Source organism: Furipterus horrens, unplaced genomic scaffold, assembly GCF_987537825.1.
Source record: "Furipterus horrens unplaced genomic scaffold, mFurHor1.1.pri manual_scaffold_5, whole genome shotgun sequence".
Classification (NCBI taxonomy): Eukaryota; Metazoa; Chordata; class Mammalia; order Chiroptera; family Furipteridae; genus Furipterus; species Furipterus horrens.
In genome coordinates, this window is record NW_028327175.1 from 142495592 (window position 1) to 142521234 (window position 25643).

General features: G+C 37.4%; 1 protein-coding gene and 1 pseudogene across 2 annotated transcripts in view; one reads left to right on the plus strand and one right to left on the minus strand.

Annotated features, from left to right (window-relative positions):
• The first annotated feature begins 9380 nt into the window (after nucleotides 1-9380).
• RNLS (renalase, FAD dependent amine oxidase) overlaps nucleotides 9381-25643 on the plus strand; it is a 275262-nt gene continuing 258999 nt past the window's right edge. For both annotated transcript variants that reach the window (XM_090279268.1, XM_090279269.1), the window contains exons 1-4: nucleotides 9381-9531; nucleotides 10329-10434; nucleotides 11051-11193; nucleotides 14105-14263. In XM_090279268.1, coding sequence (XP_090135394.1) covers nucleotides 9414-9531; nucleotides 10329-10434; nucleotides 11051-11193; nucleotides 14105-14263 — 526 coding nt within the window. In that variant the 5' untranslated portion in view covers nucleotides 9381-9413. The remainder of the gene's footprint in view (nucleotides 9532-10328; nucleotides 10435-11050; nucleotides 11194-14104; nucleotides 14264-25643) is intronic.
• Nucleotides 11592-12133, minus strand: LOC150010049 (destrin pseudogene; annotated as a pseudogene).

Genomic DNA, 25643 nt, shown 5'->3' on the forward strand with positions numbered 1-25643 from the left:
CACCCAACTTAGGAGCACCCAAATATGTAAGGAAAATTTTGAAAGACTCCAAGAAAGATATAGGCAGCAACACACTCATCGTAGGGGACTTTAACACCCCATTGTCAACAATGGACAGATCTTCAAAGCAAAGAAACACCAAAGATATTGAGGCACTGAACAACACTTTAGATCAAATGGACTTAGTCGATATATATAGAAGTTTACACCCCAAAGAAGCAAAATATACATATTTCTCAAGTGCACATGGAACATTTTCAAAGATAGACCACATGGTAGGACACAAAACAAGCCTCAATAAATTCAAGAAAATTGAAATTATATCAAGCATCTTCTCAGATCACAATGCCTTAAAATTGGAAATCAACCTCAAGGAAAAAACTCAAAAACATTCAAACTCATGGAGAATGAATAACATGCTATTAAATAATGAATGGGTTAACAATGACATCAAGGAAGAAATCAAAAAGTTCCTGGAAACCAATGATAATGAACACACAACAACCCAAAACCTATGGGATACAGCGAAAGCAGTCTTAAGAGGAAAGTTCATAGCAATACAAGCCTACCTAAAAAAGCTAGAAGAATCTCTAATAAAAAATTTAACCCTACAGCTACAAGAACTAGAGGAAGAACAACAAGCAAAACCCAGATCAAGTAGAAGGAAGGAAATCATCAAGATCAGAGCAGAATTAAATGACATAGAGTCTAAAGTAACAATTCAAAAGATCAACAAGAGTAGGAGCTGGTTCTTTGAAAAGATAAACAAAATTGACAAGCCTTTAGCCAGGCTCATCAAGAAAAAAAGAGAGAGAACCCAAATAAATAAAATCAGAAATGAAAGAGGAGAAATCACAACTGATACCACAGAAATACAAAGAATTATAAGAAATTATTACGAACAACTGTATGGCAAGAAATTTGACAACCTAGAGGAAATGGACAGATTCCTGGAAAACTATAGTCTGCCCAAACTGAATCAAGAAGAAGCAGAAAGTCTGAATAGACCAATAACAGCTAGCGAAATTGAAGCAGTAATCAAAAAACTCCCAGCACACAAAAGCCCAGGACCAGATGGCTTCACAAGTGAATTCTACAAAACATTTAGGAAAGAACTAACTCCTATCCTCCTCAGACTCTTCCAAAAGATACAAGAAGAGGGAAGAATCCCAAACTCGTTCTATGAAGCCAGTATAACCCTAATTCCAAAACCAGGTCAAGACACAACAAAGAAAGAAAACTACAGACCAATATCGCTGATGAACATAGATGCTAAAATCCTCAACAAAATATTGGCAAACCGGATCCAGCAACACATTAGAAAGATCATACACCACGATCAAGTAGGATTCATCCCAGGGATGCAAGGATGGTTTAATATTCGCAAATCAATAAACGTGATACACCACATAAACAAAATGAAAGACAAAAACCACATGATCATATCAATAGATGCGGAAAAAGCATTTGATAAAGTACAACACCCATTTATGATAAAAACTCTCAGCAGAATGGGAATAGAGGGAGCATACCTCAACATAATAAAGGCCATATATGAGAAACCTGAAGCCAACATCATACTCAATGGGCAAAAACTGAGAGCATTCCCCCTGAGATCAGGAACAAGACAAGGATGTCCGCTCTCTCCACTCCTATTCAACATAGTCTTGGAAGTTCTAGCCACAGCAATCAGACAAGAAAGAGAAATAAAAGGCATCCAAATTGGAAAAGAGGAAGTAAAACTGTCATTATTTGCAGATGACATGATAGTGTACATAGAAAATCCTTTAGACTCCACAAAAAAACTACTCGATCTAATAAGTGAATTCGGCAAAATAGCAGGATACAAAGTCAATATTAAGAAATCGAAGGCATTTTTATACACCAACAATAAAAACTCAGAGATAGAAACTGAAAGAAAAATCCCATTTACCATAGCAACAAGAAAAATAAAATACCTAGGAATAAACTTAACCAAAGAGGTAAAAGACCTGTACACAGAAAACTACATAACACTGAAGAAAGAAATTAAAGAAGATACAAATAAATGGAAGCGTATACCATGCTCATGGATGGGAAGAATCAACATCATTAAAATGTCCATACTACCCAAAGCAATTTATAGATTCAATGCAATCCCTATTAAAATACCAGCAACATATCTCACAGACCTAGAACAAATACTTCAAAAATTTATATGGAACCAAAAAAGAGCCCGAATAGCCACAGCAATTTTGAGGCAGAACACAGTAGGAGGAATCACAATACCCGATATCAAACTATACTACAAGGCCACGGTAATCAAAACAGTCTGGTACTGGCATAAAAACAGACATATAGATCAATGGAACAGAATAGATAGCCCAGAAATAAGCCCAGGTTCATATGGTCAACTAATATTTGACAAAGGGGGACAGAACATCAAATGGAGTAAAAAGAGCCTCTTCAACAAATGGTGTTGGGAGAACTGGACAGGGACATGCAAAAAAATGAAACTAGACCACCAGCTCACACCATACACCAGAATAAACTCAAAATGGATCAAAGACTTAAATGTAAGCCGTGACACCATAAAAGTCCTAGAGGAAAAAATAGGCAGGAAAATTTCAGATATCCCACGTAGCAACATTTTCACTGATATATCTCCTCAGGCAAGGGAAATAAAGGAAAGAATAAACAAATGGGACTACATCAAACTAAAAAGTTTCTGCTCAGCAAAAGAAAACATCAGCAAGATGCAAAGGAAACCAACCATATGGGAAAATATATTCGTCAATGATATCTCAGACAAGGGATTGATCTCCAAAATATATAAAGAACTCATACGACTCAACACCAAGAAGACAGACAACCCAATTAAAAAATGGGCAAAGGACCTGAACAAACACTTCTCCAAAGAAGACATACAGAGGGCCCATAGACATATGAAAGTATGCTCAACATCACTAGCCATCAGAGAGATGCAAATTAAAACCACAATGAGATACCACCTCACACCAGTCAAAATGGCAATCATCAACAAATCAACAAACAACTTGTGCTGGAGAGGATGCGGAGAAACGGGAACCCTGGTGCATTGCTGGTGGGAATGCAGATTGGTGCAGCCACTGTGGAAAACAGTTTGGAATTTCCTTAAAAAACTAAAAATGGAACTGCCTTTTGAACCAGCAATTCCATTGCTAGGATTATATCCAAAAAATCCCGAAACACCAATTCAAAAGAACCTATGCACTCCAATGTTCATAGCAGCACTATTTACAATAGCCAAGTGCTGGAAACAACCTAAATGCCCATCTGTAGATGAGTGGATCAAAAAACTGTGGTACATTTACACAATGGAATTCTATGTAGCAGAAAGAAAGAAGGAACTTCTACCATTTGCAACAACATGGATGGAACTAGAGAAAATTATGCTTAGTGAAATAAGCCAGGCAACAAAAGAAAAATACCTTATGCTGTCACCTATTACAGGAAACTAATGAACAACACAAACAAATGAGCAAAATTGAACCAGAGGTATGTAAACAAGAAGTAGACTAACAGTAACAAGGGGGGCGGGGGGGAGGAAAAGAAAGGTGTAAGGGGAGGGTTCAAGTTAAAAAATATATATATATATGAATGACCCACAGACAGGTGCAACTGAGTGGGGACTAAATGTGGGGGAGGGGAGGGACAGGGTGCAGGGAAACAAGAGGGCTAAAAAAGTGAGACAACTGTAATGGAAAAACAAACCAAAATTTCTTAGTGGGGGAAAAATGAAAATATGAAGAATGGAAATGCCAGTTCAGTGAATATTAGGACAAAGATTTTCCTTCACGTTGTATATTTTTCTCCCTATTTGATCCCTCCAGAGTTTGGCATTCTAAACAAGTAAGTAATGACATAAGTTCCTTTGCATAGAACTAATAAGACCAGTTGTCAACAGAGGTTCTTTTTTTTTTGACCAAGTCTTTGACTGGAATGTCAAGCCTAAAGGAAACATACTTGGGCTCAGATTGTTACCAGAAAGCCCTGAGGAACTGGGAATGACTTTCAAAGGTAATAAAAGCCCGTGAGATAAAAGGCCTGGTACCATGGTTGGTTGTGCGGTCCACAGCAATCTTTCCAGGGAAGGAACGAAGGTTGTTTTCCTGAAAGATGGCTAGAAGGGACCTTAAGGCACAAGGAAAGACCAGAAAGACTTGGAAAAAACAGGTGTGTACAGGCAAGGATGAATGCCAGATATGTGGCACAGCTTCTGTGCCCTGAAGAACAGACTGAAGGTCACCCCAAATATTCCTTGGGTAAGTTCCAGCAAAGCAGAACTAAAGATCATAAGTGATCATTTGCTGCTCTTGTTATGTTTATGCAAACGAACAGGATAAATTAAAAATGGACTTAATGTAGTCCCTTTAAAGACAAGGAGGGTAACCTTAGGGAGAAAAATTAGTATTCAAGGAAAATCACAATGATCAGTAGTAGAGTATAAAACAGGGCAACTAACCGTCTTAAAAGTTTCTTCTCCAGATTTAGAGACTTGTTTGCGGGTTATGTTACATAAATTAACACGTGTTTTTTGTTTTCAAAGGACATAAGCCTATGATCGCATTACCTGAGTGATTATCTGTATGCATAAGCCTCACTTAATCCTCTCTGCAGCGCTGCCTCCTGAGACTCAACGGTTTGGCTGAACTAAATGGCTGGGTTGGGGAAGAATGGGGTGGTCTGTGGGCTTCACTTTAAAACGGGTTTCTCTTTTCTATCCTAATGGCTTGGACAGAAAAGGCCCAGAGGTCTGAGAGGGGGAAAAACCTAAACTATTTACCTCAGCCCAAACTAAGTATAATGGGCAAAAGGGTTTTGGACAGGCGAGATGTGCCTAGCACACCTTACAAAGAAGCCTTTTTTTTTTCCCCCCTAATATGGAACATTGAAAAATTAATCCCTGCCTTTTGTCATCTAGTAGTTATGGATTGAATGATGTCTTTTAACCCTTTTCGCCAAATCTGTTGCCCTCAGAACACAACAAGGACACCAGCCTGTTAAACCAAGCACGCTGTTGACCGGAGGCAGCCAACTGACCTGGAGTCTGCACGATCCCTCCCCATGTGGGAAAGCCACCCTCCCCTCCACACCCCCACTCTTATTAGGGTTTTCTGGACCCAAGGGTAGGTAGGACGACGACCATGTCCAGCTTGAAGCAGCTAGAGGAGCTTGAGACCTTCGCCCATTGTCCTTTACAAGATTACAAAGGGTCCTAATATTTGAGGGGGGGGGGATAGTTAATTTTTATGAACCAGGGGTATGGACTTGGGGGGGATTGCTGGGGGAGGGGGGTGCTGGGTGGAGGGGAACAAGGGGGAGAAAATTGGAACTGTTGTAACAATATAATCAATAAAAAACATTAAAAAAATAATAATAAAATAAAATAGCCCCATGAACTATCCATCTTGTTTTTACACCATCTAAAACTGTTAGATATGTCATCAAAGGTTATCTAAGTTATCAATGACACAATTAAGTAAAGATAGAACTGTGCATCAAATGAGTAGATATTCTCTGCTGACTGGCATATTTTATATTATTAAAGTCATACCATTAAAAAACACTCTATGAGAAAGGATATTTAATATTGAAATCATCCAAATGAATTACCATTCAGCCTACCTTACTTTAAGTATTACCTTCAAAAGGCTTGTATACCTTCTAGGCCAAAAGTTAGTGAACTCTCAGTTTCTGAGAATTCTATGTTTGATTCTAGTTCCCAGGGATACTGTATTGAATATGACAATGTCTCTGCCCTCTTGGTTCTTAAATTCTAGTAGGAGAAAGACAATAAATAACAATAAGTAAATGGGTATAAAAGCAAGATAACTTCTAAAAGTGATTGTTATGAAGAAAATAAAACAGGTTAATGGAGTAGTCAGTCACTGAGTGGCTGTTTTAGGTCAAGTAATTTATAGAAGGCCCCTTTAGGTGACTTGTAAGCTTGACTTGATTAACAGAAGGAGTCCACTTTGCAGAATCAGGAATAGGAAAGCAGTTAAAGGAAAAGGTCAAGGTGGCTAGGAAGAGTAAATATAAGTACATCTGTCCCAGCTATTTTGCAATACTACTTTCTCTAGGTCACCTAGTTATTCCCAACTCTCTTTGAAAGATAAATGTGTGCCAGTAGCCAACCATGGACCAACAACACTATAGTTATAGTTCTGGACTAATGTAACCCATCTGGAGGTTGGGAATGGGGAACAAGGTGGTAGTAATTAAAGTAATTAAAGATTAAAGTAATGAGAATCACAACCACCATGACTAGCTCTATTCAATGGTCACAACAATCCCAAATTCTGCCTTTTTTATTTTTAAAGATTTTATTTATTTATATTAAGAGAGGGGAAATGAGGGAGAGAGGGAGAGAAACCTTGACGTGCCAGAGATACATTGATCGGTTGTCTCTCACACACCCACAGCTGGGACCCTGGCCTGCAACCAAGGCACGTGCCCTGATAGAGAATCAAACCAGTGACCTTTGGGTTTGCAGGCCAGGACTCAGTCCACTGTGTCACACCAGCCAGGGCTCTGGCTAACTTTGTAAAGAGCATACTGTTGATCACAGGAGAGAAAAAAAAAAGATAGTGAAGAATTAATGAAAATTCACAACTCCAGGAAACACATGTCAAAAGTTCTTGAACATAAACAAAGGTTTACCATTTCCACTGATACGTGGACAATCTGAGTATGTGCTCAATGAAGATAAAATAATTCAATTTAGCTACAGCACAGGGCATATGCAGATTATCAACATAAAATATAAACAGGTTGGGGGAATATCACTGAATACTTCTATGCCAAGCAGTTAAACTTGATTTTGTATGAAATTGAGAGTTACTAAAAACTTTTTGAGGATGGTGGTGTGACTGATCTCAAAGCTTGGTGCAGAACAGACGAGGAGTGTGGAGACCAGTTAGAAAACTATGATAATAGTAGTAATAATAATTTCAGTTAAGAACTTAAGTAATGGTTAATATGTTGGTGATTACTTTTCAGAGAGCAAAATGCCCACAGTTGACAAGAATGCAGTAAAATAGGTATTTTAGTACATTTCTGGTGGAAGTGGAAATTAAAGACTTTTCTGGGGTATAACTGCATGGGATTGGATTACAAAGAAGAAGTCCAAAGGACCAGAGGACTGATAGATATGACGCATGAGAAAAGAGAAGCTATTGAAGATGATTAAGAGGTTTTAGACCTGATTGTGAAGATGATCAGACTATTAACAGAAATGAGGAAGCAAGAGATGATGGAAAAGAGCAGAACAGATTCAAAAGACTATGAGGATCTGCCCTGGCCTCATCATACAAATACTGTGTAATCTTGGGAAAGCCCACTTAAACTTAAGTGTCTATATTTATGAATATAAAATGGTGGTGGCAGAAGGCATTGAAACAGACTACCATAAATATCCTTTCCAGCTAGACAATTCTGAGATTTTAGAATGTTGTGAATCATATTATTGAAGCTTTTAATTTCAGAGAAATCTCTTAAACTATAAACAAATAATAAGGCAGTTACTAGCTTATTATGTTTAACATATTACCTTTATTAACAAATAAATGGTTAGAAATATAAGGGTCTTTAAAAAACATTTGAATTAATAGTACGCTTCCTCTCATTTCTTTGCTACTGCATATGTATTTGTATGTCTCTGTGTGTTTACAAGAATCTGGGATTTTACTGCTTTGTAGCCTTTTTTTCAGCATTATAGCATATATAGTTTCCTATATATCTTGGTATATTCAGAACCATGTTTTTAAAGACGTTTTATACAGGTATGTGAATAGCTATAATCTAATCAATCCTCTATTGATTGTATATATCACTGTTTCTAATAACATTGAGGTAAACACATTTTTACCTACATCTTAATGTATATTTGAACACTATTTTCCCAAGATAAATGTCTAGACCTGGAATATCTCATTTAAAGGGCATAGTTTTAATTTGATATATTTTCAAACTCTTACCAGTAAGCTTGTCTATTACATTTCTACCAGTAATAACATTCAAGTGTGTTTTGTTACATTCTTGCGAAATGTAGGCATGTAACATTTAAAAAAAAGCAATTCCCAACAAGAGTGGCATCTCATTTTAATTTGTATTTGAATGTAGAAGAGTTAAACATTCTTATGTTTATTGGACTTTTGTATTTCTTTCTGTTCAAGGATCTATTAAATCTGTGAATATTTTCCTTTCCGATTGTCATTTATTTGTTTTAAAGATTTTATATAATAAGATTATTAAACTTTCATCCTTCATAGGTGTTCCAAAAATTTGTTCACCATCTATATTTTGTCTTGTGTATTTTAACATACAAGTTGTAATGATTATGCATTCTATGTTTTTCTGCTCAGTTCCACCTTTTATTTTTATGCTTAGAAATGTCTTCTTAGATTATATATGTTCTCCTATATTTTCTTCTTGTTCTTTTATTGGATATATGTAATATTAATCCATCACTAATTTAATGTATGGTAATTTCTTCATGATGTGGACATAAAGTAGAACTTATAATTTTAAATGTTTTCATCATAAGTGGCTACCATAATCAATTTTCTTACTAGTTTTTATAGCTGTTGTTTCCTAGTTTTCTAGGTAAACTTTTTTATCTACAATTCAATGTAATTTAATTCTTTATTTTTTAATAGTTCACACTTCTCATTGCTTTTTGTTGTTTCACTGACAATTTCCAAGACAATGTTGGGGGAGGGCATTAGAGAATTTGTAACATGTTCTGACACAAAACATTATTTACTGGACAGTTATCTAAAGTGTTTTGGTGAATCAATTATCTTTCATCTTCACAAATCTGAAACGTAGACATTATCATTCCCATTTCACAGATGGAGAAACTGAAGTTCAGGAAGATACATAAACACAAAGCCCAAGGGCTAGTTTAAGAAAAATTTTCTTGATTCCAAAACCTTTTTCTATTATGTGAACAGTGGCCATGAAGGCGCTGGAGGAAAGCTTGCTCTGGCGTCGCCGGAATGTCCCCTCCAACCCCCACTTTCAGACTTAGAATTTTAAGAGAGCAAAGGTGACGTCAGGCACAGACAATTACCCTACAGGCACGTTCAGCAGTGTCTCCACTGGAGCCAACAGCAGCTGGTGTGGAGGCGGGTTGCCACCGCTAACCTACGCGGTTTCCAGGCTTTTGCAGGAGCGCAGGCGGGAGTGTGCAGCCCGGCCCTCTAAACGAGGGGGAAGCCCAAGTTTGCCGCTCTCCGCTGCGCTGACCTGCCTCTCAGCGCCGGTGGCCTCGTCTCTGCCCCCTGCAGGCCGGCAGACGGGACTGCTCAAGGGACAGTGGTGGCTCGATCCAGGCCGCCCATCCACAGACTGCAGGCCGAGCAGCGTCGCCGCGGAGACACGCGGCCATGGCGCGGGTGCTGATCGTGGGCGCTGGGCTAACAGGAAGCTTGTGTGCAGCGCTGCTGAGGAGGGAGATGGCCTGTCCTTTACATCTCGTTGTGTGGGACAAGGCTGGGGACTCAGGTGGGTCGTCTAGTGGCGAAACACCGGAAGAGAAGCCGGCGCGGACGCCCGCTTCTGATGTGGCGTGGGCCCCCGCGGAGAAAGTCGTAAGAAAATGCAGTTTCTTTAGGTCCCGGCACTGTCTGGCCGGCGCAGTGCGCGCCTCGCCACGTGATCGAAGGCTTCCGCCGCCGGGAAAAGGCTGGAGAGCGGGCGGGCGGGCGGAGGACGGCGACCGGGGCTGGGCTGGCTGCAGCGCGCCAGTACTGGGCGCACTTCGTGCCAGACTCGAGCGGCTTGGAAGTAATCCTGACCGGAGTTTGCCAAACTTGGGCCTACCGCTGTCGCTAATAAATAGAGTTTAGATTTTCACCTTGGCCTGTCTGTGCCTTTGCAGCTTTCTCCAGATTATGAGGATCCCAAAATGCCCATTGACCAAGACTTAATGAAGGTCTAGTTTACAGGATCCGGTTATTCTCATGAATCCTGACTCAAAGAGTGAAAGCATCCGTTGATTGATTCATTCTGACATTTCATTCATTAGTTTATTTTACATTCATTCATACCTTTCATTCAAATTAGCTATACGTACCAGACACAGTGCTTAACGGCGCTGTATTATTCACATGTCGCTTAAAAAAAAATTACAAAATCAGTGACCAAATTTTCTTTTTTAACTATTTCCTGCCAATGTTGGAAAACAAAACCTTCAACTTAAAACAATCTTTTCTAATATATTTGGGGTAACATGGGGGTGAATAGCATTAATTGCAAAAGGTTATTCTAATGCAGAGACATTTCCCTGTGGATTAATTAAGGGGGAAGAATGACCACCAGCAGCAGTCCTCATAATCCGCAGAGCACAGTCGACTTGGGTGCCCAGTACATTACCTGCACTCCTCATTATGCCAAAAAACACCAAAGGTGAGTTAATTGAGAGGTGGAATGAGTCTTACTAGCTGTATGATGTAAAAATATAAAGTATTCATATTTAACAGGATTAAACTTTGCTTCTTGTAATATAGTGAAGTTATTATGATCATTTTTGATGGTTTCAGCTGTAAAAGGTTAACCTAAGTAAAATGGAAAAACTGTAATACATGCCTAATAGTGCTGTTGTGAAGGTCAGATGAGATGTTAGATGGAACACAGTAAGGGCTCAATAAATATGAATTACTATGTTGGTTTTGAGGAAGAAGACAAAATAGCTGTGTTAGAAATCAATGTTAACCAATTTAAAACTGGTGTACTGGATAACTTTCTGTTCAACTTCACTGACTTTATTTTTATTTTTTGAAATGCACAAGAAAATGGGCCTTTAGTTAATGTCAGCAAAAGATTTATGGATTCTCAAAACACTTCTGTTCTTCACCTGAATTATGTTTTATTAACAGAAAACATAGGTTGAGTTGATCATATGACAATTTCTGGTTATTATTTAATATTATAATCTCTAAAAATTCTTGTAAGAGACCATAGTATGTTAGAGCTAATTATATAGTACATACTTATGTTATATATGTATACTGCTTTATTTCAGTTTTTATGATGAACTGTTAGCTCATGGTATTTTGAAGCCTCTGACCTCTCCTATTGAAGGAATGGTGATGAAAGAAGGCGACTGTAACTTTGTGGCACCTCAAGGAATTTCTTCAATTATTAAACATTACTTGAAAGAATCAGGTAGGAATAGGATTTTCTCTGCCTTCATTTAAAATTAGCATTTTAAAATAAAAGTTATACACATAATTAAATATTAACACTGTAAAGAAAATTATAAAATAAAGTAGATATTCTCCTACTCAACATTCAATAGCTAGTTTTCCCCCCCTAAAGTAATTGCTGATAACAGTTTCCAATGTATGCTTCTAGAAAAGTGTTTATGCATCTATTAATCTACATGCTGTCTATTTATATATGTTTATATTTATTCCTTTTTTAAACTTTAGATTTAAGATTTATTTAGGGCTGTTTGCACATGTTTGTAGAATATTTAGTTTAACAGATGACAAGATAGCTCCCCCTCAGTGAGACCCTGGCCTGAATATATTTGCTTTACTTACATAGCAAGAGGATAACATTTAACATGGAAGCTCTTGATTTGTGGCACTGAACAATGATCTACACAGGCATCCTTCAAAAGCTACAATTAAGGATCCACTTAGCTTTTCAGCAATACAAGCCTGGGTCTTCTGGCCCATTTGTTCAGCATTTGTGTTTTATGCCTTGAAACTTCTTTTTGATTGCATCCTTGGAGCTTGCATCAATCATTTTATTTTTCAGAGGTGCTAGCTCTGATGCCTGTAAAAACAAACAAACAAATAAAAACAGCAATTCCTCTTTTCTGGATTCCTTGATTTCAAAGCTTGGATCAAACGAGGCATAGCAACAATCTTTCTCAGGAAGCATTCCCACAGATGTTTGAAAGGATCAGTTATGGCTACCCCAACATCTCCAACCAAGAATGAAGTTCTCTTTGCCTTCCTCAGTGATGTACTTTTTGTCTGCACTGAGACAAAAAAACAATAGCCTTCTTTCTTTCCTTGATTTCTTCTGGTGTGGAACACTTTCTAACTTTCATATCATAAAGAATGTGACATACTTCATCAGCAACTTACACTTCTGAGGCTGTCTTCAACTTGGTGGTAGTTTGGGGGAGGATAAGGAGGGAAGTCATTGGGCTCATGTCTAATGAGTATCCTCACAGCAGCAGGACCGAGCAACCTGTGTATATTTATTTTTTCAAAAAATATATACTAATGGGATTTTTTACATAAACCATTCTGTAACATGTTTGGTTTATGTTGATAATAAATCTATCTATTCTCTCTCTCTCTCTCTAAACAGTGCATTTAGTTAGACATTGTTCACATCTCTTCAGGTTTTGTCTGATCAGTTGTGAACTGCTGCTCCCTAAAACCTATTTGTAGGAAGTTAGGGTTAGAAAAATGAATTTAGAATTTCTCTTTAAAATGGAGGAAGGCAGGGAATAAAATTGAGTAAATATATAACAGAAACACGTTTGCTTTTGTAAAATGTTTAAACCTTAATATTCTGATATCGTTATAGCTATTTGCATTTTTTTTTAAATTTTTATTAAATATTATGTGCTAGAGAAACAGTGGTAAATAAGAGGTGGTTCCTAACTTTGTTAACCTAGAGTGCAGTAGAGAGAAAAGACATTAAACTATTACATACAAACACAAAGGTACTTAATAAATGCTAAGAAGGAGTGAGAGCATTATGAGAGCGTGTATAATAAGAAAACATAACTAATGTGAGTTTCAGAGGTGTGAGAGGGGGAGATGGGTCAAAGAAAATGTCCCTGAGGAATTAATGTTTTCATAGGTTCCTGAAAGGTAAGCAAGAGGAAACTAGGCCAAGAAATGAGTGGTGATAATTCCATGCAGTGGACACATGAAATTGGAACTGTTCTAATGTAGGATCAAGTTGGTGCATTCGAGGAACTAAAAGGTCATTCTGACTGGAGAGTAGTGAATGAGGAAGAAAATGATGAGATGAAGTTCAGGACTAAGACAGGGGCCAGATCATAAGAGGTTTAATAAGCAATATTACAGATTTTATGCTTTATCTTATGTGCAGTGGGAAGTCATTGAAGAATATTATACTGTCAAGTAAAAAAAGACAACAGCCAACACAACAATAGCCATCCAGTGTGAATGTATCAGAATTGTACCTATTTTTTTTATCAGATCATCAAAAAATATATTTTTTAGTTTGCTACAGAATTTTAGTAATTAGTTTATGTGTGCCATGAGATGAAAAAGGCTGAAAATTGCTGCCTTAAACAAATATTGATTATACCTACTATATCCCAAGGACTATACTATATATGCTATATGCTATATATAGAAACAAAACAGACTTAATTACAGATTAAAAGGGAAGAAAATATTAATCAACTAACTACTCAGATAATTACTAAAATACCTGTGATAAGTGCAAAGAAGGAAAATGCAATAAGAGGATATTCTAGATTGTGTTTCTCTTGATTCCTTCTTAATAAAGCTAACTGATCCATTGATGAGGACTTGGATTTCTCTTACAGAGACACCTTTTTCAGATTTAATAGGGAATAATAATTTCTTTAATAGGGAATATTGCTCTTTCTTGCTATTGCTAAAGAGAAGACTTAACACCTTTACTAAAATGTATACTTGCTCTACAATGATAATGAGCTCAAAGCCAGAGAGATGTAGCTTTAAATTTTGGCATGATATTTCTGAATCTGTTTCCTTATCTGTGAAATTAATTGGTGTAATGTATATCAAGTGGTTCACATAGTCTTGGCACATAGTAGATGCTTAGCAAAAAATAGCTATGGTTACTATTATTATTAATTGTAATAGTGTTTTTTTCCCCAGAGTAGGCATTGATAGGCAGATCCAAGGGTGTCAGAGGACAGGAATTCCCACTAAATGAGACAAAAAGTAAAGGAAGTGAACCCTAGGGGCTGTAGAGGACAAACTACACCATTTAGTCACCCAGATGGATCCAGTTGGTGACTCTTCCCTCGCCCTTTTTTCACATTGAAAATTCTGTTTACGTGAACATGATTTTGCTTTTGTAACAGGTGCTGATATCTGTTTCAGACAACGTGTGACCCAGATCAACCTGAAAAATGACAAGTGGGAAGTCTCCAAGGAAGCAGGCTCCCTTGAGCAGTTTGATATTGTTGTCCTCACGATGCCAGTTCCTCAGATACTGCAGCTTCAAGGTGACATCGTGAACTGTGAGTCTCAGCCTCTGCTGTTTACTTCAGGGAATGGGATTTCTTTGAGAGAGCATGAATTCAGCTTAACTCTCTTAGCCAAGGGTGTAATAGTTATGGATTCTATTGATTTGCATGTTTTACAAACTGATAAGATGGCCTAGTTTACAGTGGTATTAGCCTTGGTCAAACTGAAACCCTTAGAATTTTTTTTCCTTAACCAGTTAAAAGTTGAAGGATTTTCATATTGCTCTTGTCTCTTAAGAGGTAAATCATTTTGATGTACATGCAGTAGCTTGGCCCCCAGGAATAGCAGTTTCTTTGTGGACAACCAGGAGAAAGATTTTTATGACACAAGCATTGATTATGTGAACCCCTGGCAAACCTCATTTCGGATTGCTCTTGAGTAAGTGTCTCATGTTCTTCCCTGCTTGGGATTTGTTGGCTCATCTTTCACCTGGCTCCTCCCCTGTCTTTTTCTCAAAAACAGCTTTAAGATGTAATCCTCCTACCATAACATTCATTCATTTCAAATACACATTTCAATGGTATTTAATATATTCATCAATATATGCAACTATTCCCACCCTCAATTTTGGACTATTTTAATAATCCCCAAAAGAAATCCCATATCCTAAAGCTCTGGCCCCCATCCCTGCATCCGCTATCCCTAAACGAACTGTCATCTACTTTTTGTCTCTGTAGATTTTCCCATTACCTAGATTCTTCAGAAAAACTGTTCTATGGTTCTGCTGTGCCTCTCCCTATGCCAGGTTTCACTGATTTTTCTCCTTTCATTTTTGTCTGACTGAACCTGACACATCAAGGTCATTGACTTCTAGAGGATACCTCACCTTGCCTTGAAGCCCATGAGTTATAATAAAACATAGCTTGGCGATGGTGGGCAAGACTTTGGGTCATGTGGGAAGGGCAGTGGATATTGATGTGCCTGGAGCTTTTGACTTCGTTGCATGACTAAAGCTGACAATGGATTTGATTGAGAATGGCCTTTTATGCCACTATTAGAAAGAAAACCTGGTAAATGTGGTTTATATATCATAGATACAAAAATGTGATAGAAATTGTTCTCTGAGGAAGAAAATAGCTGCTTATTATATCTTGAAAGTAATTTACTTTTCTTTAAATATCAATTCCAGTATATAGAGTATATAGGTACCTTCTTTTCTAGTGCTGTGTGAGGTTATGATAGAAGCAATTGGAATATTATATACCTATGAGCAAATTAGAAAACTAATTTCAGTGATTTCCATCATGAGTTAACTTCTAGTCTGTTGCCAACGTCACTTTAAAGTAGGATACTTTATTGTCATGGAGTCTGTAATAATTGGAATAATTGCAAGGTTGTCTTAAATAATATACTGGAACATTTTACTAGAACAGTTATTGGTCAGTGTATTCAGTTGTGCTACAAGTTATATATTTCAATTTTTAAAAGCTACATTGTTTTGTATGTGAAGAGAGATCCCTCAGCATTGCAATTTGAAGGTATTTATCAGTATTTGTATTAGAGACATATAAAACATAACACTTGAGATGTGTTTAAGGGCCTTCCAAACAATTGTTTTATATAAATCTTCTATACCCTTTTTTTTTGTATTTGAACTATATTAGACTGAGAGCGATAACTTAATTCTGCTAATATTGTATTTCATTATGTCTTTCCAGAGATTTTTGGGCAATTATTGCTTTATGATTTTTGATACCATTTTATTTGATTAATAATATATGTTCATTAAATTTATTTGATACATCCTTTTTACTTTTGGCCTTTCAGAGATACTTTATTTTGGAGGTACCTTTTTTTGAAATTTGTTCATCTTTCAGTCCAGTAACTTCATAAAGATATATAATAGTTGTGTGTCAGTTTTGCATGGAACATGTTATCCATTTTTTTACTTGAAAATTCAGCTTTCAGGTAAGTTTTCTTCTTATACTTGAAGAGGTATTTCTGGTCCATTTATTATGATCACAGAGTATCTCAGAAAACACAAAGTATCTCCCTCCCATATCAGCCATTTTGTTTGAACTCACTTTCAACTTCAGTGTTTGCATTACTTTTTAACTTTCTCTTTCTAGCCTTCTCTCCATGTCACCCATGGAGTTTTCAAAAGTGTTCCTTTTGCTCTCTTCCTTGAGATACCCTTTCAAAAAGGTCATATAATTCTTCACTGTTTTCAAGTCATTGCCTAAGTGTTTGTTGAACTACTATGCTTCTTGACAAAATTTTTCTGATGTGTGTTTTTCATCAGCTCATTTTTAAAGTTCTGTTAGGTTTTGTTATCTTTATCCATTTCTCTGCATAGGTCCCTCTCTAATCATTAATCATCTTTAAACGGGACTGTTTCTGTCAATTTTGTGATGATGAATAGTGTTATCAGGAAGGCCAGATATTTCAAAGTATGTTTTCTCAGAACACTTTCCATATAAATTTTGCAAATATTTACCTGTGAACAATTGAATGCTAATGATCATTAATATAATAATATAGTTGTTAACATGAAAAGATTTCAAAATATTTTAAAATGAAAAATAAAAAGATGCATATGTATGTTTTCCATCAACCAAAAATATTTTGACAGAAACATTTTAACATTGTTTATTGCTCAAAGATTATTTTTATATTCTTCATTACAATTTTTTTAAGTTGTAACTTAAAAAATAAAGATAGTTTAGTCTTATTATTAAAAAGGATAATCTTGACATAATTTGAAAAAGTATGCTGAAAAAGAAACAGATTTTTTTCTTTTTTCTTTTTAGTTGAGCAATATTGATGGAATATGTAGGCTCTTCATCAAGAATGACCTCACTATGAGGAAAAAGTTAATCTCTTCTGTCTGTGTTTCTGGAGAACTTTAAATACACTGTTTTGATTTTAAACTTTTTCAATTTCTACAAAGACATCCATTTACAAAGCCATTTACTGCCATCTAGTGGACCCTGGCATATATTGCAGTTCCCATCTGAATTTTTATTTTTATTTATTTTTTAAATTGTAATAGTTTATTTTTTATTGTATTTTTTTCATTACCATTTACCCCCCTTATACACTCTTCCATATCCACCCACCCCCTTCTTCCCACAATCACCACACTGTTGTACTTGTCCAAGAGTCCTTTTCTTTTTTGCTTAATCCCACCCAGTCCCCACTTCCCACCCCCAACCCCCACAGCTGTCAGCCTGCTCTCTATCTATGAGTCTGTCTCTGTTTTGCATGTTAGTTCAGTTTGTTAATTAGATTCCACATCTGAGTGAGATCATATGGTATTTGTCTTTCTCTGACTGGCTTCTTTCACTTAACATAATATTCTTCAGGTCTATCCATATTGTCGCGAAGGGTAAACGTTTCTTCTTTTTTACACCCAAGCAGTATTTAATTATGCAAATATATACCATAGTTGTTTTATCCATTCATCTACTGGGGGACACTTGGGCTGCTTCCAAATCTTGGCTATTGTAAATAATTCTGCAAAGAACATAGGGGTGCTTATGTTTTTTTGAATTAGTGTTTCAGGTTTCTTCAGATAAATTTCCAGAAGTGGTTTTGCTGTGTTATAAGGTAGTTCCATTTAAAATTTTTTTAGGTCATTCCATACTGTTTTCCATAGTGGCTGCACCAGTCTGCAGTCCCACCAACAGTGCAAAATGTTTTCCCTTTCTCCACATCCTTGCCAGCATTTGTTGTTTGTTGATTTATGGATGATAGCAATTCTGACAGGTGTGAGGCAGTATCTCATTGTGGTTTTTCATTTGCATCTCTCTGATGATTAGTGATGTTGAGGATCTTTTCATATGTCTATTGGCCATCTGTGTGTCCTCTTTGGAGAAGTGTTTGTTTAGGTTCTTGGCCCATTTTTAAATTGGATTGTTCGTTTTTCTTTTGATGTTTAGTTTTATAAGTTCATTATAAATTTTGGATGTTATCCCTTTATCAAATGTATCAGCAAATATGTTCTCCCATTTAGTGGGTTGTCTTTGTGTTTTGTTGATGGCTGCCTTTGCAATGCAAAAACTACCCAAAGCAATCTATAGATTGCATGCAATTCCTATCAAGATACCAATGACATATTCCACAAAACTAGAATAAATATTTCAAAAATGTTTATGGAATCACAACTGACCCTGACTAGCAATAGTTATCTTGAGGAAGAAGAACAAAGTTGGAGGAATCATGCTACCTAATATCAAAGTATACCATAAGGCTATAGTAATGAAAACAGCATGGTACTGGCATAAAAATAGACACATAAATTAATGGAACAGAATAGAGTCCAGAAATAAACCCATACCTTTAGAGTCAATTAATGTTTGATAGAGGAAGCAAGCACGTACAATAGGCTAAAGATAGTTTAATCAATAAATAAAGTTGGTAAAACTGGACAGATACTTTAAGAAAAAATGAAACTAGACCACTTTCTTAAAGCACACACAAGAATAAGTTCAAAATGTATTAAATATTTAAATGTTAGACTCAAAACCATAAAAGTTCTAGAGGAAAATATAGGCAGTAAAATCTTGAACATTGCTCATAGCAATATTTTTTCTGATATATCTCCTCAGGCAAGGGAAACAAAAGAAAAAAGTAAACAACTAGCACTATGTCTCTCTGAATTTTTAAACTAGAGAGGACTGTGAAGGTGATTGAAATACAGAATATATATAAAACTATCACATAGTTCACAAAACTCTATTATATCACAGGGAAATGAATTTAGGCCTATTCTAATTCATTTACCTAAAAGTGCATAGCTTATTAGAGACAGAACGAGGACTGTGTTACAGGTCTTATATTCATACAAACCATGAGCAATCCTTTGTCTTTGGCTTGTTTTTTCTTTTTAAAAAAATTTGTTTTGATTTATTTATTGTTTTTCTATTACAGTTGTGTCCTTGGCTTTTTTTTGTACTTTTCTTCTCATTCTATCTCTCTTTGTCTAAATCATGTCTGGCCTTTAGGATGACCATATGTACCATCCTTAAGTGAGAGACTTCCCTTTTGATTACAGTGTGGTCTGGATTTCTTCCTAACTCTCCCATTTCCCTATATAGTTTCCTACAGAAGAAAGAAAACTTTTTTTTTTTTTTTTTTGCAATTACTTGTTACCTTTATTACATTCTCCAAGTTGGGAGAACAGGGAAGTTATATGGACCATATAGCAAATCTCTTATAATTCATGATTCACCTTCTGCTTTTATTACTGCACTCTTCTATACATTAACATTACAAAAGTCACCTCACTTAATCCTCACCTGACACCATACACAGTTATATTCCCTATGCTTTACTTTTCATCCCTGTGACTATTTTGTAAATGCCAATTTGTACTTCTTAATTTCTTCACCTTTTTTGCTTAGCCCCCTAACTCTCCTCCCATCTGGCAACCATCAGTCAGTTCATTCTGTAAGTTTGTTTCTGTTTTGTATGTTCATTTATTTTGTTTTTTGGATTCCGCATAAGAGGGAAATCATACGGTTTTTGTATTTCTCTGTCTGACTTATATTAGTATAATAACTTCTAAGTTCATCCATGTTGTTTCAAATGGTAAGATTTCATTCTTTATATGGCTGAGTAATGTTTCATTGTGTATGTGTGCCACATTTTCTTTTTTAAAAAATATGCTTTATTGTTTATGCTATTACAGTTGTCCCAATTTCTTTTCCCTTTGTTTCCCTCCACCCAGTGACCCCCTTCCCTCCAGTTGTCCCCTCCCCTTAGTCCATGTCCATTGGTTGTGCATATAGTTCTTAACATCTTCCTATCTACTCCACTCCCTCCTACTATGCTTCATAATTCCTGCACCATCTCCCTCCCTTTTCCCCCTTCTCCCTCCCTGCTGACTTCCCCCCAATATATTCCCCATACCTATAATTTTTTTCCCACTCTCATTGCCTACTTACTTTGCCTTTGTTTCAGTTCCCTAGCTTCTGTTGTTGGTTGTTGTGATACAGTTTTCATTTTAATGTTCATAGTTTTGATCCTCCTCCTAAACAAGTCCCTTTAACATTTCATATAACAGTGGTTTGGATCTGATGAACTCCTTCAGTTTTACTTTGTCCTGGAAGCACTTTCTCTGCCCTTCTAGTCTGAATGACAGTTTCGCTGGATAGAGTAATTGTGATTGTAGGTTTTTGATTTTCATTACTTTGAATATTTCTTGCCAGTCCTTCTTGCCTGCAGAGTTTCTTTGGAGAAATCAGCTGATAGTCTTATTGGGACCCCTTTGTATGTAATTCTCTTCTTCTCTCTTGCTGCTTTTAAGATTCTCTCTTTATCTTTAATTTTTGACATTTTGATTATAATGTGTCTTGGTGTGGTTCTCCCTGAGTCCAGTTTTTTTTTTTTTTGGAATTCTGTGCTTCCTGGACCTATAAGTCTATTTTCTTCCCCAAGTTATGGAAGTTCTGCTTCATTATTTTTCACATAATTTTTCTGTTTCTAGTTCTTCTTCATCACCTTCTGGCAGCCCTTTGATTCAGATGTTGGCCTACTTATAGCTGTCCGATAAGTTTCTGAGCCTCTCCTCATTTTCCTCACTTCTCGTTTCCTCTTTCTGCACTGGTTGACTGTTTGTTCCTTCCCTATGTTCCAATTTGTTGATTTGACCCCCGGTTTTCTTTCCCTCACCACTAGTTTCGTATGTGTTTTTGTTCATTTCAGCAGGACTAGCCTTCATTCCTTTCCTGTCTTGTTTAAGATCTTCTGTTAGGTCTGTAAGCATTTTTATAACCAAAGCTCTGAACTGTGCCTCAGAAAGATTTCCTATCTGCTGCTTCGTTAGATTAGATATTTGCTGTCTGGTCAGCTGTGTCACTGGGATCTCTATCTTGATCTGTGCCATCCTGGCAGTTTTGTGTTGACCTTTGCTTCCTGGGCAGGGCTGTCACACCTCCTACGCTATAGGAGGTGGAGCCCCATGCACTCGTCATAGCCAGGCGATCTGTCTCACCACGCTGTGGCGTTTTCTGCGGGGGCGGGGGTCCAAGATGGATTCCTGCCATTCACTCTCTGCTGAGAGACTGAAGCCTCCTCCTCTGTCTCCACCCCCTCAGGGCCTCACAGTCTAAGGCAATGGAGGTCTGCCTTCCCCGGCTTTGGAATCGCAAGCTATGGGTCTGGTCTGCAGATGAGGGTGCTCCCCAGGTGCTCCTTGCCTCCTCCTAAATACGGGCGTCTGTGCTTACCGCTGTCCTGCCACCGTCACTGCTGCTGCCGCGGACAGCACAGCTTGACCTCTCCGCCCTGGCTTCGCCCTCCTACCTGTCCAGATGAGCACCACTTCTTTATAACTTCATATGTTGGACTTCCATTTATTTCCTGGAACTTCTGGTTATTTCTGGTTTTGCAGTAGTTGTATTCCTCCTTAGTTGTGAAGGGAGACAGAGTGTGTCAGTCTAGGCCTCCATCTTGGCCAGAAGTCTCCTGTGTTTGTTTGCTTCTGTGTCCCAGGGAGAGCTGTCGCTCCTGTTACATTGTAAGGGGCGGAGCCTTAGGGATTCGTCAGTACAGGGCGACCTGTTTCACCACGTTGTGGCACTGTATGTGGGGGAGGGGTCTGAGAAGGAACAGTGCCGCCTGCCCAGCACTCGCCCCCTTTCCAGGTACCTCTCTCACTTCTGCACCGGACTGGTGCCCCTCTAGCTGCTCCCTGGCCATCGTTCCCAGAGTGGGTGGGTCTGCGGATGTTCTAGGACCATGGGGGCCCCTTAAACAAGTGGACTCTGCTGAGAGACTGGCAGTTTCTGCCTCTGTCCCAACACTCACTGCTTTGCGCAGTCAAAAGCAATGAGGCTTGATTTTCTCCGGTGCTGGGAAAGTGAGTTGCACAGTCTGGTGAGGGGCTGGGAACGCTCCCCAGGTGTCCCTCCTGACTTTTTAAAACGTGTAACTGCACTTTCCGCTGGCCTGCTGCTATTGCCACTGCTGCCACCACCACACCGAGTCCTCTCTGCCCTGGCTCCGCCCTCCTACCTATCTGGATGAGTATTCCTTCTTTATATCTTTGTTTGCTAGACTTCCATGCACTTTGATTTTCTGGAACTTCTGGTTGTTTCTAGTTTTGAGGTAGTTGTATTCCTTCTTAGTTGAGAAGGGAGACGCAGCATGTCTGTCTACACCTCCATCTTGGCCAGAAGTCCACATTTTCTTTATTCGTTCATCTACCAATGGACACCGTGTTGGCTTTCATATCTTGGCTATTGTAAATAATGCTGCAATGAACATAGGGATAGCTATATCTTTCTTTACACCGTACACAAGAATAAACTCAAAATGGATTAAAGACTTAACATGTAAGACACAAAACCATAAACCTTCCAGAAGAAAACATGGGCAGTAAACTTTTTGACATTGCTCCTAGTAATATTTTCTTTTTGGTACATCTCCTCAAGCAAGAGAAACAAAAGATAAAAATAAACAAGGAGACTACATCAAACTAAAAAGTTTTTGCACAGGAAAGAAACCATCAGCAAAACAAAAGGACAACTTTCTAGATGCAAGAAGATATTCACCATTGATACATCCAATAAGAGGTTGATATCCAAAATATATAAAGAACTCATACAATTTAATATCTCAAAGCAAACAATTTGATTAATGGGGAAAGGCCCTGAATAGACATTTCTCAAAAGAGAACATAAAGATGGCCAATAGACGCATGAAAAGATGTTCAGTGTTGCTAATCACTAGAGAAATGCAAATTTAAATCACAAGATATCACCTCACCCCTGTCAAAATGGCTATCATCAATAAATCAACAAACAAGTATTGTCAAAGATGTGGAGCAGGAGGAGCCCTTCTGCACTGTTGATGGGAGTGCAAATTGGTGCAGCCACTATGAAAACAATATGAAATTTCTTCAAAACATTAAAAAAAGAACTACCATATGATGCAGTAATCCCACTTCTGGGTATTTGCCCTTCTAATTCTTGATCACCATGTTTTCCATATTTGCCTAATAAAAATTGCTAGTTAAAAAAATACCAGGGTCACTTTTGAGAAGATTTTGATTCCTAGGTTTTGGGCACGGCCCAGGACTCTGCACCGTTAACATGGAGCTCATGGGAATTTCTCTTCCCTGTTTGCCTGTGTGAGATATTGTGCCCTGTAATAACACTCATCAGATTTTATTGTGATTCTTCTTTTTTAGTGTCTTCCCCACTAAGCCATGAAATCCATGAGGAAAGGGGCCCTATAGCTCATTCTGTTCCCACCCAGAATCAAGTACCATGTCACACCGAGGTCCACACATCGCTAGTATTGTTCAATTAATATCTGCCGAATGAATGAGCATGTGTTTTGTTTTATTTACTAACTGGATTATATGCTCCTTGAGGTCAGATAATCATAGAGTAACTGTCCTGGCTTGATTCCTGGTTCACAATGCTAGGGTAAAAAGGTGAACCTTGGATGGATCATAGAATTTTAGGACTAGAAGGAACCCTGGGGCTCATTGCTTTTTCCACACTGATATTAGAGATGAGGAATTTAAGACATGATCTGCCTTGTACATGTCACACAATTTGTAAGAGGCCAGACAGGAGAGAGTATGGTCGAGAAAAAAAGGACATTTCAAATACCATTGTCTTAATTTCATGTTTCCCACAGATTTAAATAGAGCTCTTCACCAGGTTGTAAGGGAAGATCTGGGCCTGAAATCCACATATGTGACTTTCCTGCCTGAATTCTTCCATTTTCCTGTGAGGAAAGTAACAGAGGCAGAAGAAGGGATGTGGAATGAATATTGTAAAATAAAACAGGTGGCATATAGTCAGTGATTGTGAGGAATGAGGAGTCTGGAAGGTTTCTTTCCCTATACCAGGCTGCCTCCCACACAGAGATCCTCAGGTTTTCTCCCACACATACTTAAATTAAAGGAATGTATATTTTAAAGGTCTCTTAGCTAATATGGTTCCTTTATAGGTTGGTATGCTATCTCATATCCTTAAAACAAGAGTGTTATTTTTTTTTTTTTCTACTAAAGAAAGAAAGAGAGAAACTAGGTCTGGTGCTTCAATCTCCCTGTGAGTGCCACTCCTTCTATCCCTGTGTATACTCACATGTCTTCTTGCTTCTACCAGATGAATCGATAGAGGTGAGAACCTTATTCATCTGAGCAAAAACATGTCAGTATGGCTCCAGGAGGAAAATGTGCCAGTTATGCTCTGCCCTTATTTATCCCCCCCACCCCACTCTACTAATTTTGGATCAAAGGTCTTTGGGAAGAATATGATGAAAGCCATAGTCAGGTCTGTGCTGTGCATGTGGTTGCAGATCAGAAGAGACTCCAAGAGGAAAGTTGTGAGAGGCAAGAGGAGTCACAGAGTATGGTCTCCTTTCTTCAGAAATCATTGTCTACTGTGTATTTGTATCCAGAATACTGTGTGGTATTTGGATATTTGTGGAGATTGTGAATAGTTTAAAAGTTTCAGTAAATTCACAGTTGGTAGGTTTTTAATGAACTATGAAAGATCCTGGGGGTATATTTATTTCTAAATTTCTAAAGATGCCCTAGTAAATAACCACGTTCTCAGTAGTTACCTATGTACCATGCCTCCCCTTTTCTCACATCAGTGCTCTGGCAAGCGAAAAAAAGCTCTGCATGCTGTCCCCTCATCTGTCTTGCTTTCCAACTTCTGGCTACATACTCTGGCTTCAGATATCCTACCCACCAATGTGCGCCTTAATGCTGTCCTTAAGATATGTAAAATTGTTCATCATCTTCTTTCTTCTATATTATTTAGTTTTTCAATTTTACTTTTATTTTCTAGTTAATATAGCTTACTGATGAAAATATGACAGTAAAAGTAAAATAATATCCACTCATAATTCTAGACCCATAAATACTAACCCAGTAAATACACATTTCTAGATATTTTTAAAGGTAGATATAAAAATATATTTTCTGTTTTCAAACTTTATAATTTAGGAATATTTTTTCAATGCCAGTGAATGTTCATGTGTGTCATTGTTTTTACTACATAGTGTTTTATTTTTTGATTCACCTTGATGTATGAAAACAGTTGATGGACATTTTAGGTTTCCAGTTTTATGAAGTATTGCTTTGACAGTGCTAAGCTGAAATAGATTTTCTTCTCTAAACGCCTTTCCTCACAGCATGTTATTTTACTGTAGAGTAGAATAAAGCCCTCTTGATGCTTTTTGTTTTAGTTTTCTTAGCTAATATATCTTTCTTTTTTCTCTGCATACTTTAGAATCAGATTGCATTAAAAACTTCTACTGAAATATTGATTTGAATTACATTTAATTTAAACATTAACATAGGGAGATTTAATGTCTTTACAATAGTTCACCTTCCCACCCAAGGAAATGAAACCATTCTTCATTTAGTTATGTATTTTTATGTCCTTCAGTAAAATTGTATAC